Here is a 19,380-nt window from a genome sequence, read left to right on the forward strand (position 1 = left end):
CAGTGGCGTAGCAGCCATTGGCGGTTCTGGCTCTGCGCCAGGGGCGGCAGGCTGCAAGGGGGCGTAAAAATGAGGCTGCACAGTGCATACAGCACGAGAAATGAAGTAGGCTAATGCAAAAATAAATAACAAGTAAAACAAGAAAATGATTTACAAAGAGACAGCTTGCACACCTTAATAAATTTAAGGATAGAACAACAGCTAAAAAGCTCGAGTTGCTTCTTGCGTGATGTTGTATAGCTGTAGCCTGTACTCCGTCTGTTGTTCAATTCTTAGTAACATTTAGCCTACTAACATTAATTAACGTTTACCGGCATACACCACTTGAATGATATGTTTGGATTTTTGAATCCTCACGCGCTGCTGCAAAGCGAAAGTCACAATGGATTCACCAACGCTTTTAAAAGCACTTATGACGACGAGGTGGACTTTTTGGAGTTAGCTTTGGAAATTGACAGATTTAAGAGGCTGGTGCGAAGCAGTGAAACCACGTTTGATCGGAATGCAATGCAACAGCGTTTGATGTTTTACAGTGGTTAGCTAAACACACCGACTTGATTCGACACTATATTTATGCTTGTGTCTGAAACTTTATCTTACCATTGGTGTTTCAATTGCGAGCTGTGTGAGAGGAGTTTCTCAAAGCTCAAAATGATAAAGTCGTATTTACGTTTTACCATGAATGATGATCGGCTATCAGCTCTATCGATTCTTTCTATAGAAAGAGACTACGTTCAAAAACTTGATTTTGAAGATATTAGCGCTGATTTTGCTTCGGCGAAAGCTCAAAAAGTTCAATTTTGAGGCGGCTAATGATCATTTATTTGCCTAATACATTTGTTGTCCATTTATTGTCTTTTATTTTTGGTCTAAACGCTGAGACAGTGAGGCTTCTTTCTCAAGCAATATAGAACTTCTGAGACGCGGCACATTATTTGTAATTATTTTTTTGAAAAGATTGCTTGAACATGAAACTATTTCAATATTTTCTGCAGTCTACTTAGGGCGGCATTTTCAACGAAAGCCAGGGGCGGCAGCATATGCTCCTACGCCACTGGCTTCTGTTGTTCATTAACTTTATAATCACTGTTATTAGGGGCTTCTTAAGGTAGGGCTTACACGCTGAATCATGTCTGCTGGTGTCTCGTCTTATCAGCGTGTAACACTTAATGCTAATTTCTTATGTACTTGTTGCTTGTTTCATTAACGTTATTGAGAAGCTATGGTTTTCACTGACATGTTAAAGATATAAGCCGACTGTTACAGCATGCCTACAATTGATCTTGCCTCTGTGGAGGGAAGCAAGAACGTCAAGGCATGCTGTCAAGGCATATGCCCTTTCTGTTAAGTTTTTTGAGAGGTAGAATTCTGAAGTCAGATGTAAAAGATGCATGAAGTCTTTGTTTCCTTGTGAATCCTCTTCAGCAGAGAAACAGCTGCTCTCTAGTTGAACTTTTCCAAACATTTCCCTTTTAGGTTCGTTATGAGAAATTTGCAGTCTTTTCATAAATCCAATCGTTTTGTCCTTTCACTTTCCAATCGTTTTGTCCTTTCACTTTCCTTTTTCTTCAGCTTCCTGTCCAGTCTTCCTCCAGGTTTCCGTTGAGTAACCAAAAAACCTATGTTCTCTTGACTGTCTATGACTTGAATAGTGTTGCCATGAAAAACATTGAACAAGTTTGAATATTCTGCAGAGTGCAGTCATGCCTCAATGATATTTTAAACTTAAGCTAGGTCATTTTCGAAGAAATTTTAAGGTTTTGGAGCATATACAGAGCATATACATATATCTTAAACGTCAAATAATTTTTAAAAAAACATGAGGTTTTCCATTTTAACTAATTTAAAACTATTTTAGAAAGTGCCTATTTAAAAATTCAAAAGCAGGCAAATAAGGACCACCCTACGCGATATACTAAAATTTAAGATTTTTTTGGGGTCTGCAACCACTTTGAGGACATTAAAAAGGGTCCGCCAAGGCAAAAATGTTGAGAACCACTGGGCTACAGTTCCAATATCCTACCTGGCATTCTGATGCTCTTGAATATACTTTGAGAATTTGTGTTGCTGTGGTAACCAGGCAGTGCTTGCAGTTTTACGTAATAATATTTGCCCGGGACCACCAAGGGACCTACCAGCCCGTATTCCTCATATTTGAACATAATCTGAAATATATTTGTGAACAGTAAAGTTACTTATTTATATTTCAAGAAATGCTGTGAACAGCAAAAGTCTTGAAAAAATTTGCATACACACAGACCTAGGAGCAAAATGGTCAATATCCTTTTGAGGTCCAAATTTTTTTTTCGGTTGTGGTTCGTACAGGTCCAAATTTTTTTTTCCAAATTTCCAAATTTTCAAAAGCACCCCACGGAGGTATTTGGACCTTGTTGAGCAACAATGTGTAGACATCGTCCCAGGGATGACGTTGGACCGTATTACATAATTTTATTTTGCATCACAGGGATGTACTTGGACCGCAAAAGGATATGCCTTATCAATCTAATTAGAAAAATACGAGCCCAAAATGTAGATAAGCTACTAAACTCATACTCAACAAATGTTCAAAGCTAGACTGTTTTCATCTTCAGTGCTGAAGGTAAAAACAGTGGTAAAAATTCGTTATTTGTTTTGGTTAGCGGATTTGTTGATCATCGAAGGCCATAGAGGGACAGTTATCATTGCGTCACAACAAAAGCATGGCATGTCGGGAACTCAGATATGAATATCCATTTCAGATGCAATTTTGGGCGCTGATTTCAAATTTGAACTCAAATTTGTTCTCTCATGTCAGAATTTTAAGTTATTTACATTTTTTTATGCCAAATTTAAAAAATAGGCTATAGCCTATGTTGACCAATTTTGTTTGCTTTAAAACACACAAAGCGGTGTGGCAGTAGTCTAGTTGAGCAAAGTAGGCATTAGCCAAAAAGTATTGAAGACATTAACAAACAAAAACTATCTTTTTGTTGACTAAATCATTCCATCTTGTTGAAAAATTCGAAATTTCATTATTTTGTTTCCACAATGGGCATTCGATCTTCTTCTTCTTCTTCTTCTCTCGTTTGACTTGCAGTAGCTTAGATTGGCAATGCCTCCTCGTGCAGCCAAGATACGGTAGTTGGGTCCAGTTGTCGAATACCAGTGATTCCACTTGGGGGTCGTAAGATGGGACATTCGTGGAGTATGTGTTGCATTGTTTGTTCTACAGCTCCGCAGACACATATCGGCGAATTATGCAACCCCCACCTAAACAAATTAACTCCAGTACAGCCAACGTCACATCTGATCCTGTTCAATGTGACCCATGCCTTTCTTGAGAGGTCTGCTCCAGGAGGGATGGAGAGTGCTGGCATAACTGAAAACTGGGGAGGGATATGTGGCAGCTCGTTCCATTCTTGGGTCCATGTTTCCATGCAGCTGAAGTTCTTATCCACAAGTTGTGTAGCATATCGATGGAATGGGCGCCTTGATGATAGGCGTTGAGGTCTGACTGGTCCATTTGTTTGGGAGTGACTGTAGAGAAGGTGTTGAGGATCGAGTCTCGCATGTAGAGCCAGTTTGTGAGAGGCTTCTTCCCTACGGACATGAGCAGGAGCAATGCCAGCCAAAGTTGGCAGATAAGCAGTAGGTGTGGGGCGGAGACAGCCAGTGATGATGCGCAAGGTGTCGTTAATGCACACATCCATCTTTTTTGTGTGTCTGCTGCGGTTCCATGCAGCTGAGGCATATTCGGCTGAGCTGTAGACCAAGGCTAGTGCACTTGTACGCAAGGTTGATGCTCGGGCTCCCCATCCTGTTCCTGCTAGGCTTCTCAAGAAGTTATTTCGCGAGGTAACCTTGGCACGGAGTGACTCGATGTGGGGTCTGTAGGTCAACTGCCGGTCAAGTTTTACTCCAAGGTAAGTTGGGTTTGCAGTATATGGTAAAGGATTTCCTTTTAGCGAGACAGACAGTTGACGCTGAGATTCCCGATTATTTAGATGGAAAGCAGAGATTATTTGCATTCGATATGGCAGTGCCACTCAAATATTTTAATACCGCGTACCGGCAGAAAAGGTCTTGTTGGCATTTGGCGTACCGACAGAAGTCTTGTTGGCATTTGGCGTACCGACAGAGCCCTTGTTGGCATTTGGCGTACCGACAGAGGTTTTGTTGGCATTTGGCGTACCGACAGAGCTTTTGTTGGCATTTGGCGTACCGACAGAGCTCTTGTTGGCATTTGACGCACAGACAGAGCTCTTGTAGGCATTTGGCGTACTGATAGAGGTCTTGTTAGCGTTTGGCAGACCGGCAGAGGTCTTGTTGGCATTTGGCCTACCGACAGAGGTTTTGTTGGCATTTGGCGTACCGACAAAGCTCTTGTTGGCATTTGACGCACCGACAAAGCTCTTGTTGGCATTTGGCGTACCGACAGAGGTTTTGTTGGCATTTGGCGTACCAACAGAGGTCTTGTTGGCATTTGGCCTACAGGCAGAGGTCTTGTTGGCATTTGGCGTACCGGCAGAGCTCTTGTTGGCATTTGGCGTACCGACAGAGGTCTTGTTGGCATTTGGCGTACCGACAGAGGTCTTGTTGGCATTTGACGCACCAACAGAGCTCTTGTTGGCATTTGGCGTACCGACAGAGGTTTTGTTGGCATTTGGCGTACCAACAGAGGTCTTGTTGGCATTTGGCGTACCGACAAAGCTCTTGTTGGCATTTGGCGTACCGACAGAGGTTTTGTTGGCATTTGGCCTACCAACAGAGGTCTTGTTGGCATTTAGCGTACCGACAGAGTTCTTGTTGGCATTTAACGCACCGACAGAGGTCTTGTTGGCATTTGGCGTACCGACAGAGGTCTTGTTGGCATTTGGCGTACCGACAGAGGCCTTGTTGGCATTTGGCGTATCGGCAGAGGTCTTGTTGGCATTTGGCGTACCGGCAGAGGTCTTGTTGGCATTTGGCGTACAGGCAGAGCTCTTGAAGTTTTGTTGGCATTTGGCGTACCAACAGAGGTATTGTTGGCATTTGGCGTACCGGCAGAAGAGGTCTTGTTGGCATTTGGCGTACCGACAGAGGTCTTGTTGGCATTTAGCGTACCGGCAGAGGTCTTGTTGGCATTTGGCGTACCGGCAGAAGTCTTGTTGGCATTTGGCGTACCGACAGAGGTCTTGTTGGCATTTGGCGTACCGACAGAGGTCTTGTTGGCATTTGGCGTACCGGTCACACGTTAAAAAAAAAGAAAGATGACTTTATTCAAGAATTTCAAATTTGAAGCTATTTTTAGGAAATTAGAATAAAAACCGACTTCTTGACGTCTTTTCATCTCAAACACATTATTTCAATGAATTTGTTGGGTAAAAATTTAATTGCTATACGCACAATACACATAGCTATTAACTTTGTAAAATATTTTGGTTCTGTGATTTTCATATCTCCCGTTATTAACGATTAATTAGCACAGGCTAAAATAGCCCGTGATGTGCTCTAAGCGTACGAAAGCAGCTCGTACTAAGATACAGTTAAATCATCTCGGGCCCGGGTATGAAAGTACTCCCTGGACCCTCCTGTCAACAATACTACGAATCAAGACAATGTTTCAACTTTGATACTGACTAGGAGATGTCAAGAGCACTTGCAAGTTTTCAGTTTATGAGGTGAGAAGAACATATTTAAAACGGTTTTTATGTCTAACCATCAACGTGATTAACCCAAGGCCTATGAGAGAGGAGTACGGAGGGTACGGCGTACCTTTGAGGGCCCAGGACTGTGGCTTTTGGAGGGCCCGAAATTGTGTTTTTGTAGTTTGCGCACAAAAACTTTTTGGTTAAAACTATTCTAAATGACTAAATTCAAGCATAAAAGTTGTTATTCTTTAGTCCTGGGGAGGGCCGTAATGTAGAAAAAGGGCCCGGAAAGGTAATTGAATGCATTGCACGCAATTTAAGGGCCCAAAGTGGTGATGTGTTTTGTTTTGGAAAAATGTTTTGGTAAAAGCATCTCAAATTAAATCATTAAAGTTGGTTATTCTTCTGTCCATCGGAGCAGAAGCCGGAGTGAATACTTTCGGAGCAGGAGCGCAGCCGGAGTAAAAAAAAATGACTTCGTTCACTTCTGCTAGGCATTTGATGAAAGCAAAAGTTAATGAAGAAAGGTTATTGGTCAGACGATTAATTTGATTATGTTTTAACAATATGTTATGTTTGAGCCTTGGTAGAGAGCTTGACTTGTTGTTTTAGATCCATAGCCTATCCTATAACACTCAGTAACGTTAATGAATTTAACATTTTTTATTAAACACACAACAAAAGAAAAAAACTACTAAATCTATCGTTTTCAACATCGCATAGTGTCCTCACCAGGAATAATCTAAGAGAAATAAATAAATGAATTTGAAAATTTTACATTAAAGCTGTAGCCTACAAGCGACACATCTCAACAGCACCATCAACAACTGACACACGAACTCAATGCAGGATACACAAATTGGCGAGGGACAGATCACATGATATGCACAACAAAAACACTAAATAATAATTTTATTGCAGCCTGATACTATTATTGCGCACAGATGTCCAATCCTGCAGTAAAATGTGGTATGGTGTGCAATATGCCTAAGCATAGGGTGGCTCATTTTCCTTGATGTTCTTTAAAATTTTTGTCAGTTTGGAATAATGTTCCATTTTGCTCACTGATATTTGTAAACCAAAAATTTTTGTTGGGTTTTGATCTTTGACCCTGGTTCACCCAAGTAGAATTTCTGAATTTTTCTGAAAAATTAGTAAATTTCGAAGTGGTTCAGCAGTACCGGTATCTGAAGAGGGGATTTCTCAAAATTTGACCACGTAATTTTGACGTCACTTCCTCTGTTAACTTCCACGTGGAACATCTTCACCCTACTCCAAGTCTGACAGTCACTAATAGTGCATGCTTTTAGTGTCATTTTAGTTGATTTTACAGCCTTTTCGCAGTCAGTGAATTTATAACATAGACCAACAAAAAAAAATTTGGCACAGAAGATGAGAGTCATTATAGAGTATTTCAGGGCCTCTGATTCCGAAAATGCACTTAGTTTTTTCGAATTGGCTCTAGTTTTCGAGATATTCGACAATGAAAATATTTTTGAAATCGTTTCTCAAAAGCTTTCAAATAGCAAATCACTTATTTTCAGCCCTGTTTACCATTATGATGTCATAATTGCACTTGTCTAGTTCAATTGGTTCATATTGCACGAAAGTTCAAAACGCAAGCAAAGGTTGAAATGAATTGTGTTTAACATAAGGGAGACATAAATATTCAATGAAAACAGTTGTGAATCAGTAGGCCTACCTCACAAGAAAAATATCCCGAAAGTCATGTGTTTATGAATGCAGCTTTATATTGAATAGGTAGGCCTATTGAAATGGATACTGTACAAATGAAATTTTATTCTAAGCCTTTGCTAAGGCCAAGTCTTTGCTGCAAGAAGTTTTTTTTCTGGTCTATAGGCTAAATAAATGGCATATAGGCTAATAAAATATGCCTTTAACAAGTAGGATGCTGTACAAACAACCCAGATATATTTTGCTGCATGAGGCAACGCAGAGGAGCAACGCATTCTGCGATAGATAGGCTACAGCGCTATATACAAACAAGCATTATTATTATTATTATTACTTTGACATGAAGCTGGGTGATCAAGATAAGTCCTGGGTTCCTCCTATAAAGTATGCAAACATTGCACTCAAACCCGTTTCTGGGCTCAAGGCTAAGAAGTTCAGAGTGCCATGGCATAAAGAAAGCCGTGGCATCACCATGAAAATTGATACTTCTGCACGGTGAGGATGTTCGAAGGAAGTTGAAACATTATGTTTACATGGAGTGTGCAAGGCAGTCATTGCATGGACGTTGCTATTTCTGTTTTTTGTTTGCCCTCTCTAGTTTCAAGTGGTGATTTGCTTGAAACAATAGGAAAACGGGCATGACTGAGAGTAACCTCAATACCTTCAGAAGTGTTTTGGAGCAACATCAATTTTTTTTTCTTAAAACAATTTCTACCACCTACTGTAGTAGTTAAAAATTTAGCCATCAAAAGTGGTAGCTGGAATCTTGGCTCCTGATCTCGATCAACATGGCATTCTTGACTCCAAGGCCAAGATTACGTTCTTCCGTAACAAGGATATAATTCTGAGCAGCTACTTTACTGAATAACATAACTTTGTATTCTATAATTATATAAATGGCCTTCATACCTTGACGGGTGTTGCTCAGTAGGCCAATCATAATAAAAAGTTGCGTTTGTTCATCGACAGCTTTGTTTTGCTTATTTGTCTAGTTTGTTAAGCAAAACAATGTATCCATTTTGTTTGTACTTAGTAGCTCACTTAGTAAGTCTGATACTGTTGAAGTCAACAAATATATTAACGCAAAACGCAAGTTATAGGCCTATATTCTACATCTTGTATCCTCAGGCTTACTTCACGTCGTATTTTGATTGTTACTGGGCCAGTAAACGTCAAATAGCTGTTTGTTTGGGTTGTAATCAACGTGATTGGTTCCAAATAGCGTTTATACAACTCAGAAATGTGCCTGGGATTACTTCCAGTTTTGTCTATGTAGTAAACGACACGACGTTAAATCTATAGGGTCTCAAAAATTACAAAAAAAATATTTTTGCTGTAACTCAAAAACTAGAGCCAATTCGAGAAAACTTAGTGCATTTTCAGAATAAGGGGCCTCGAAATACCTTAAAATGACCTTAAAATGACTGCCTTTATATAAAAAAAAGTTTTGTTGGCCTGTGAAAATCGATAAACATCGTCAAATGATTCAAGAAACTGAAAGCAGTAGATATTTACTACGGTGAAGGGTGCACAAAGAAAATCATGTCTGAAATGTGGTAGAATTTGACATTTTGAGAGTAATACACGTGTCAGTGTTCATGGAGTTGCTAATTAAACCACTTTGCTTGCTACAAGTTTGTGTTACTGCCTCTTATTGTGTCCATTAGGAAGCGAAAATTCGGTATTTTGAAAAAATTTAAACCAGGTGAACCAGGGTCAAACGTTAATATTTTTTTGTGAAATTTGGTGTAGGAGATACATTTACCAAAATGAACAATATTCCAAACTGACGAAAAGTTTAAAAGAAAAAAATTTTTTTTCGAGATTTTGCGCCAGCCTACTAAGCAAGCATCACGCGTTTTGCCCAAGACAAAAGGAGCCCGGAATGAAAGGGGGCCCGGAATGACTCTTCGTACCCCTAGCGAATATTTCTCTCAGAGGCCCTGGATTAACCTTATTGTTTTAGTTCAGTTCAATTGTTTTTATTTATGACCATCACAGCAAAAACAATACACGTGAACATAGCAAAGGTCGAGAAAAAGGTAGAAGCGACAAAACGCGAACGTTAAAACGCGCTTGAGACCGAAATAAGTATATTAAGTTAAAAAATTGGCACGGTCGCAACACGTTCAGAATAGTTGAGGATAATTTTTTTTTAAAAGCTCACGATTTTGGCGTGTCCGGAGTCGGAGTCGTTGAAAAAAGGGCGACCCGACTTGATACAAAACGAAGAACAACAAATCAAAACAATACCACAATTTTAATAAATCTATCTTTTTGAAGTTACAGAGGACCGGACAAGACTCGGACTGGAATTTGTCCGGTCTCCGCAAAGTGCGCATACGTGGACGATCTGGCAATTCTCCACTCCACAAAGTTGTGGGAAAACTTAGAAGACATCCTGAGCCAGGACATAAAAACCCTCTCAGCTTATCTCCAGAAATGGTGACTGAAACTCAGCGAAATCAAAACTGTGGCAGCAGCTTTCCACCTAAACAATCGGGAAGCTGATCGTGAGCTACATGTCTGTAATAATGGAAAACCTCTGTTCTTCTTCCCCGAAACAAGATATCTTGGGGGAGACACTAGACAGATCGCTCACGTACCGCCACCATTTGGTGTCATTGCGCAAGAAACTGACAACCTGCGCTGCGCTACTCAAGCGCCTGGCAGGTTCCAATTGGGGAGCAAGAGCTGCCACTTTGCGTATAGCATCCCAAACCCTTGTCTACTTTTCAGCAGAGCCCATTCGTGCTGGCATCCAACCTGCTGAGCTTTGTCGCGAAGAAGCCACTCTGTCTCTTGGTCGACTGGCATTGGAGCCCAACCATCTTCTTCACTCCAAGGTCTCTGCTCCCTTTAACGAGCGCCCTGCTGACAGCAAAGACACCCATTTGTGCCAGCCGCTTAACTTCTGCTCAAAGAAGCTGATGGACAAGATATCTCTGCGGCTAATTCGGCGGACAATAAATGGAATTATGAATGGAAGTCAAGCACCCCCACACTCCACTCATTCACCCCCACGCCGACACCCGTCCCACAGGCCTCACGCTACCGACAAGCGTAGGTGCGCCTCAACCGTCTCCGTACGGACGTTGGGCTTTTTCGCTCAACCATGCACCAATGGAGAATGGCCTCTTCTACTTGTGAACGTGGTGCCGAGGAACAGACCGCAGACCACATCATCAACGACTGCAACATCTTCAGCCCGCCTAATGGAGTGGAAGGTCTGAGTGTCTTGGATGATGAAACCAAAGACTGGCTGCTCTTTAGTAGCCTTCCAGCTTTGTCCGGGAACATCGTGAATCTGGGGTGATAAAAGAGTAGACCCTTGGCACCAGAAGCTCATACGACGACGACGACGACTCTTTTTGAATGATCAAAAAAAAGTCTGGCAACACTCAAATTCTGGCAACTCTGCTTTACCAGAGTGTCGCAGTAGTACGTTTGGAGTAGCTTAGTTCGCTTTCGCCTCTAGTGCAGGTAGATTAGAAATCGATTACAGGTCGGGTCATGCCAGACCATGGCTAGAGCCTATCAACTCTGCGGCATGCAACTGTGGTTCTGAGGAACAGACAGCAGACCACATCCTCTACCACTGCCCGACGTTCACTACTCCAAGGGCAGTTGGTCTGTCAACGCTGGATGACTCTACAATCGTGACTGCTTAAAGAATGCCCGGACACTTGACTCCAAAGAAACGTAGTCCAAAAACCAACCTCTCATACGAATGAAGATTTCCTTAAGTCGATAAAAAAATATTACAGCAAAAACGCTCATACAGGAAAGATGTGCAGCCTCGCACAGATTTTAATAAATAAAATGGTTGAAATAGCTAAATTGATATATAGTTCAACCAACCTTGGTATTGAAAGAATGATTTTCTATCAAAGAGCTTTTATTCTTGAAATATATTTTCCGTTTTTCTGTTCCATCAGTGTCTTCTGTTGCAATTGATAAATAATATCCATCCACAAACTCCCGGAAGTTTTCTCCTAAAAACAACAACAGCAGCCATGCTCGTTTAGGCTCTTTCCCGTTGGCAGTGACTGTTACAAAATGATGGTGGTCACATATTTAATTTAAAGCGTTAGAGAATGTGGTATTTACGTCTTGACAACATCTGCAATTTGTGTTTGGTAGTTATGCCATCTGCTGCTTGATTAAGAAGCGCGATGCCTCTGGCACCACAAGCATTCTTTTCTTTCAACTGCTTTGCCAGAGCGTCGCAGTCTTGTGTTTGAAACTATATGTTACAGTAGAAGTTTGTGTTGTATGCCTACTACGTTACCTATTGCTATCAGTTTGTCTTTAGTTCTTATTGTTTTGTATTTCTATATTTCAGTGAATAAAAGCCTCAATTGGTTATTAAATGTTTCATCACAGAGAATGTAAAGATAAGGTTCTCATTATACTTGGCCTTTGGTACTAACAAGAGTAGGGTGGCCAGATGTTTTATCTTGGCTCCTTTTCCTTCAGCAACTGCACCACCCAACTTATTTCAGACGTGATCGATGTTTTAACAATTAGCAGTTGGGTGTGGAATTAGGATTGCAGGATTGGAAAGCAAGCGTCTTATCCTCTAAAGTAGTGCTTTTCAACCTTTTTTTTATAAAACTAAAAATAGCATTGTAAAACTTATATCTGAAACTTTTATAAAAATTCAGAAATAACACACAAGTCTTGTTTTAAAGCTTAAAAAACCAAAAAAAATACGTTTTGGGTCCAAAACCTTGATAAACCTTTGGCTTAGAATTAGATGAACGTTGATAAACCATAATATCAAGCTCATGCGCAATTCCCACTTTTAAAGCTTAAAGGGATACTAAAGGAAAAACCTGACTTGGCGATTGTACACGTTCTTTGTGTTTAACTTGCTACCATAAAACGATTTTCAATAAAGTTTTGCCTTATTGCGGCCTGATCAGCATTCCGCGCGTGCTTTTGTCAGAGCTTTCAAAACGGGAATGGGCGTGAGCTGCAAAGCGTGCAACTTTACAGTCTACGTCACTATAGACTAGCAATCAGCTGATCGAGCAATAGTTGTTGCTGCGGACGATTTAACTGTAGCCTAGGCTATGTATGTATGTACATCAAAACATCAGATTTCAACATCAAAACATCAGATAGTTTGCTCAAAACATCAGATGTGGTAACGTGGCTTTTGTTATTGCTGTCGATAGTGACGTATTCTCGAGCAGTGTTTCCACTTTTTGGTAATTTAAAAAAATTAAAAATAAATGAAACATTGGACTTTGGACCTTGCCAATGCCATTGAAAACAAACTTTTTTCGATAATTTTTTTTTTAAATGTATTCTTGAATGTTCATTTTACGCATTTAATGCTTAATTCCAGCTTGAAAATTTCATTTAGCCTAGTATGCTTTTAAAATATCTTAAAACATAACGACCACAGTGAAAAACTGCTAAAGAGCGTTTTCGAATTTAAAACAAAATATTCATTAAGAAAATATCAAAATTATGCGCAAGTTAGAGTTTTAAGACTATTAAAAAAAATTGATTTTGACCTGCAGAAAACGTGTAAAAACAAATAAACAGTTTTATTTTGCATATAACTTGTTTCAGATTTCACCTAACTTTCACTATACTTTGAATTGGGCACATTTGTGTTCAAGCAACTCAAAGCGAAGTTTACTTGGTGGCTTTGACGAACTCGTGTTTTGGATCGCCTCGGCGCAATCCATTTACTTGACAATTTTTATATAAAACAATGTTTTGTCACTTACTGTGATTCGACCAAATTAACCTTAACGCGAGTGTTGCCCTGAGGCTTTCATCAGTATGAAGGAAGTATTTCAATTGTTCTAAGCGCGGCCGCGGAGCGGTTTGAGATGAACGTGTTGCCCAAATCCAGTGGGATACCTCTGAAAAACAAAGCGGTTTCTTTATAAATTTTGTGTTCAAAACTATGTCGACAAAAAGTATTTAGTTTGAATTTGAATCATACAACAAAAATACAAAATGAACGAAAATTCTTTGCTTCAGTGATGAATGTGTGCATAATATGAAACCGCAAGAATTTGAGCAGTGGTTTTCAAAGTAGAAGGTAGGCTATGGCTTTCCAAGGCAATTTTAAGATGTATGTCACAATTCTTTCTAGTTCTTACATGAAAAGAGACTTTGGAAAGATTGATAACGTAGTTTATTGGAATATCAAACTAGGGGGGTGTGTTAATTGTCGATTCATACGTACGCTGCTAAAAATTTGTGGTGCAGTATCAAAATCTAGAATATTTATAAAAATTCGACATACGATCCCCCTAACCCCCATGTACATGCCCTCTGAATATAAGGTACCCCTATTTTCAGAAAAATATGAGATTGTTGGCCATTTCACCCACTATACTTGCGTTTTGGTGGTATTTATCTTACTCATATGTGGCTTTTCGGGGTCTGTGTGTTCAAATATGACATTAGAAAATTCCTAAGAATTTTCAATATGGCGGTATTTCTATATGGCGGCCAAAATGGGGCTTGGAATGGGTACTTTTGTAAATTTTGACCAAACATAGTTGTGTGATATGTCGAATTATAAGTTTTCGAGGGCGTAGAATACGAATTTGATCCCAAAAGTATAGGCTTATTCTTTTCTGGCATGCGCAATGAATATACCTGAGTATTTATTATTATTTTTCATGAGCAATGAATATTACCTGAGCTTTCGTTTGATGCTACTATCCAGTTACCTGAGTATTTATATATGTTCATACTGATGAAGTATGCTTGTTATTTTGCATTGTGTTTTGCAATATCTTCAGGATATGCAGAGTATCGACAGATCGCGCCAGACGGCTGTCTTAGAAAAATCATACTTGGAAGAGAAAGCAGAGATAAGTGGCTACTCCGAACAATCAGCTGAAGAAAACCGAAGCGAGTATGAAGTAAGTGATTCTGAGGAAGTTTCAAGAAGACACAGAAAGAAACGAAAGCTTAATTTTGGTCTCAGTATATCTGATGAACATGATGACATGCCAACGCAGTATCGTCACATCCGTTTAGGTGAACCAAAAGTGCGTCCAGAGATTTACGAGGCAATGGACAAACTAAAAAGCGTCAACCACATGTCAGAAACACAGGCGGCGTTGTGACCATCGGCAATAAGGTTTTTAGTCGAAAATGGAAACTTCATAAGGAGTCTTCCGATGAAATAGACAGAGATACGTTGCCTGATAAGCGCAACGTGAAACAGGTGGGGCGAAGTTTAGAAGCTTTGGCGTTAGATGAAATCGTAAAACAGATGATGGACAGCGATGAAAAATCTACAGTTAGGCGCAGGTGACGGATCAAAAAAGCAAGGAGCTGGGTCCTTCTCAGTTCAGGGTGTAACGGTAAATGGCATGTTTCGACCACTACCAACATTGCCAATTGCATACAAGACTCGTGAAAGCCTAGCAGAACTGAAGATTGCCCTGTGTTATCAGCTGCTAGTGGAGTCAGCACCAAACTTTTGTTTGAAAAACTTGACTTCATTCTTACTGATCAGACTTCGCACAATCTAGAGGTAGAGAAACTTGTAGCTGAAAGACTTGAGACTGGGCACATCCCTGATCACCTCTTCTGTAATGTGCATCCAACTTTGATCTTCAATAGAATAATCACGAGGTTATGGGCAGAGAAAGAAAACGCTCTTGGAAAGGACAAAATCTATTCAAAATTCTTCGTTGAAGCAAGTAATACACATTCAAGTGTGACCGAGCAAGCACTCGATTGCATAACAAGGCTCGTAAACGACGACTTCGATCACAAGCCTTGGAACAGAGCAGTGGATTTTGATATCTTCATAGCGCCGAAAAAGAATCTTTCCGTATATTTATAAGATGAAAGATTTAATCGGTTGACACTCACTTGCGCTGTAGTTGTTCACCATCTTCAAGACGTGAATAGATTTCTACAAAAATTTCAGCAAGTAACAAACCAGCTCGCTTGTATTGTAAGATGTTTTCTAGAACTAGATTTCATGAGAGTAATGTACGTTGTAGGAGCACTGATTGGATTGCATCTGGTAGAACCTTTTCTATCCCTCACTACAGCAAAAACTACTAAGTATTCAAAGCTAACAGAAGCTTTCCAAACACTGAATAAAAACCTTCGTGACACCGATGCTCAGGCTTTGTTCAATCTCGAACAGCCTGCATGCAACTTTTTTTCCCTGGAACGCTTCAACCAGACAACATACAGCCAAGATATCCGTAAGTCACTTAGTAAAGCAATTGAAGACACACGTCCTGAAGTGATTAAGGTTCTTACTATGTTATTACCAAAACTAGCGGATGGTTTCCAACGCCAGAAAGGGGACATATTTGGATTTAGATTTCAGATGAGGTATCGGAGATTGCTCTGTCAAGAATGGATTTGGAAAAACTAGAAAGTGCCTTATACACAATCTGGATTCAGAACGGGCAGTAGGATTCATAAATTATGAACTCAAACAACGAGGCGCCAAAAACTTAAAGTGTACGTCGACTGTTCAAGTAAATGCCAAATCACAGGACTTGATAGAATCCAAATCTTCTGGTTCATTCCGAGAATATGGCAACATTGCAAAGTTTACGATTCCCGTAGTAATGAAAGCCTGGGATGAGCAACAGAAGCATTTGCAACAACAGGGCCTCGCCGACAAAGAAATAGCTAATGTAGCACTTGATAAAAGACAAAATAATGATTTAAACGAACTGAAAAAACAAGGCGGTCCTTTTACGAAGGACTCTGATGTGGATGAGATTCTAAATAGTAATATAACAGAGATTGAGAAACAGAAGCGGTTATACCTTGAGATTAAATACGCCCGTGACACTGCACTCTCAGTTCCAAAACAAAGTGACATTTTTCGTTTATTGAAAGACCATAAAAAGTTGCCATCTTCTGTTTATGGAGCCAATCTGAAAGCTTACCTGAGTAATTTGAGTTGCAAAGCGGATGTTACGATGACTGAGTTAAATTCTGTTCTTGACGACATGAATCTAACAAAGACCTGAATATTGTGTTTTATACTAAATTGCATATACGTCATAAGTTTGAAAATATGTTGTTATCAGCTTATTTTTCGTTTGAAATAATCATGAATTCGTATTCTACGCCCCCGAAAACCTATAATTCGACATACTACATGACTATGTTTGGTTAAACTTTTCGAAAGTACCCATTCTAAGCGCCATTTTGGCCGCCATATTAGATTATAATTGTATTGGATTTTTGGAGGTAATTTCTAATGCCATATTTGAACTCACAGACCCCGAAAACTCCTATAGGAACACCATAAATACCGCCAAACTACACGTCGTTTGGTGAAAAGGCTTAAAAACTCATATTTTGGTGAATTTATATGGACACCCCCTTTTCAGGGGGCATGTACATGGGGGTTAGGGTGGTCCAATATGATAATTGTTTTCATATTTCTGATTTGGATACTACTCCACATATTTTAAGCACCGTACCACGTTGCCATCGTGAAATTCGTCAAATAACACACCCCTTTAATCAAACGTTAAGCAGACAGATAAATGTTGAAATAGTTCTATTTGTGAAATGATAGATGAAAGTTCTTAAACTGATGAATGACTCACCACTTCCAGCACATAAATAAATCAAATTCTGAACAACAAACGTCTTAGTTGATTCAGAATAAATATACACTACTACTTGCATCAGCTACTTTACAATTGGCAATAACTTCCAATTGTACAATCTATTCAATATCGGCTAGAACTCTGCAATCGTTTTCAACATACTTTTCATCACATCTTCTAATCCCAATAATCCCAACGACCCTGTGCGTAGCAACTTCCCCAAGCAAGCACACCAAAGTTAGATATAGGCTTCCTTGAAGAGAGATCCGTGTAATTCAAAAAACAGATTCATGAAACTGAAAGATAATTCGAAGCTTTCAAAACCACTTCTTGGAAAGCAGGTATCGTTTCCACTTTTCCTTACAAAACTCCATAGGATTTTAGCAAATCAAGAGAATAAACAACGACTTACCTTCAACAAGGCAACTGGAGCTTCCATTGTGACTGCACAATATGGCGTCGCTTGGTTGATCTTGGAGACACAAAGGAGGAATAGCGGAAAACAACAAAATGGAAAAGTAGTTCATTTTCATACTTGAATCAATAAAGCTGACCTGCAACGTTTAAATTTATTACATGGCATAGCAGAGTTATATAAAAATGTTAACTGTATTTTTTTTCTTGGGCCATGGCCCCACCTTTCTTTAAAAACAAGCTTCAGCAATTGAACTAAGTAGGCAATTAATATGTTTTGGATACTACTGTCAAAGCAATTAACAATGTTGCTATAAATCCATGGTAAATCCACCTTGGCCTACATCGTTCCGAGTACGTACGGGTATGCCCAATCTAATGACTTGGAAGCCTATTAAAAAAGGTGAATTCTGCAGTAAAACTTCTGTAGGTGATTTTTATGTGTTTCTATTCTACAGTGATCCAGATTTTTATCTTGAAAAATTCAACTTCTTAAGCTTTGACTTTCTAAGATTTAGTGTAGGCTACATCAAGGAAAGTATATATTTCCTTCAAAGCTGAAACTCGCTCGCTTTCTTTTGAAACATTACGTTCACGTGTTCTTTTAGCAAACTAACGGGCTCTTTAAAGAGCGCAGGCTCTTAAAAAATACACACTGTTTGCAATCACTATAACTCTAGTCTTTGTTTGCCAAAATGCATAGGTCTTACTTTCGTACAAAAAGAAGACTTGTATTTTTCAAAAGTTAAAAAAATTTCTAGGCTTAGATTTTAACTTTTTCTGCAGTTTTCAATCATTTCCAGAGGATTTTTTTGGAAAAGTGAAGCTTATTCGGTTCTTTCTTTCCATTACACATAAACATCGCTGTGGCAACGTTTGTATGGAAAGCCTGTAATGTTAAACGGAGTGGGAATTTTGAAACTTCACTTTTGCTCCATAAAACTAGACTCCACTCCAACCGGGTTATAGGTGAATTGTTCGTAGAATTAAATCTTCGTACAATTCTTCGTAAATCATTTCGTCGTATACATCAATTCTTCGTATAGGTGAATTGTTCGTAAACAGGTGATAGGTCAACTTTTCCTGAACAATTTTTCAGTTGTTACTTCAGTTTTTTCAGTTGTTAATTTTGCAATAACAATTTCCGCAATTCGCTTTTAGCCTAATTATAATCTTTTATTTTTATGGTACCTCAAAATAATATTTACAGCACAAAATTCTGCAACACAGTAGGTTACATCATGGTAACATATCATGATGTCTTTTTTTGTATACCGGACACTTGTATCATTACTCGATAGTGAGCTGATAGATGAGCATTATCGCTATATCTTGTTTTAAAACTTTTAAAAAAATTGGCCTTTCAGCAACAAAAGAGTACCTTTTTTCATAATCCTGCCTCCCAATCAAAAATCGTTTCGGCGCCCCTGTTGTTAGGCTTACTCGTGCAGAACGTTTCTTATGAAAATGCTCAAATTTCCAATATCCTAAGTAGTTTCTTGCCCTTGTGCGTTAAGTGCACTTGCCCTTGTGCGTTAAGTGCACTATAATCTTTGTAATAAAGCTGGCCACTATACAAAAGTTTTGGCTTTCCTCTTTCGCTGCACACAAAATGTAATGCCATTCTGAATCAAGGACTCTACACCATAGCCGTACGAGACCAAACCATTTTGGGGGGGGCAGAACGTAAATTTGCCCAAATGTGCACGCTTTTATAGAAATTGTCCAAATATAATGTATGCGTGCATGATAAAAGTGAAAAACTAACATAAAAAGATCACCAGCAGTGGCGTAGCCAGGAATTTTGAAAGGAGGGTATTGACGGCGTGTTTCGCTTACGGCGACACCCAGCGGCGGGGGATCTGGGGGCTTCCCCCAAAAAATTTTGAAAAATTACTTTGAATTTGATGCATTCTGAGAGTATTTTCAACAAAAAATGTGGGTATGAATATTCCTGTAAAATGGTGCTGTCCGGTGGCATAGCAAAAGGATAAGATCATGTTTTTTTCGGCATTTTTCGGAAATAAAGCTACAAGTCTCTATTTTTTCTTGTTGCTAATTCCTGGCTGAGATAT

At 39.4% G+C, this 19,380-nt stretch overlaps 1 protein-coding gene across 1 annotated transcript in view; it reads right to left on the reverse strand.

Moving 5' to 3' along the window:
• LOC145777884 (uncharacterized) overlaps positions 1 to 17,435 on the reverse strand; it is a 37,796-nt gene extending 20,361 nt beyond the window's left edge. Inside the window, exons 1-4 of the mRNA XM_082589240.1 lie at positions 17,304 to 17,435; positions 13,052 to 13,189; positions 11,166 to 11,299; positions 2,024 to 2,165 (exon numbers count right to left, since the gene is read on the reverse strand). Coding sequence (XP_082445366.1) covers positions 2,024 to 2,165; positions 11,166 to 11,299; positions 13,052 to 13,189; positions 17,304 to 17,424 — 535 coding nt within the window. The 5' untranslated portion in view covers positions 17,425 to 17,435. The remainder of the gene's footprint in view (positions 1 to 2,023; positions 2,166 to 11,165; positions 11,300 to 13,051; positions 13,190 to 17,303) is intronic.
• Between the last annotated feature and the right edge of the window lie 1,945 nt (positions 17,436 to 19,380).

The sequence above is a fragment of the Aplidium turbinatum genome, chromosome 10, assembly GCF_918807975.1.
Source record: "Aplidium turbinatum chromosome 10, kaAplTurb1.1, whole genome shotgun sequence".
NCBI classification, from domain to species: Eukaryota; Metazoa; Chordata; class Ascidiacea; order Aplousobranchia; family Polyclinidae; genus Aplidium; species Aplidium turbinatum.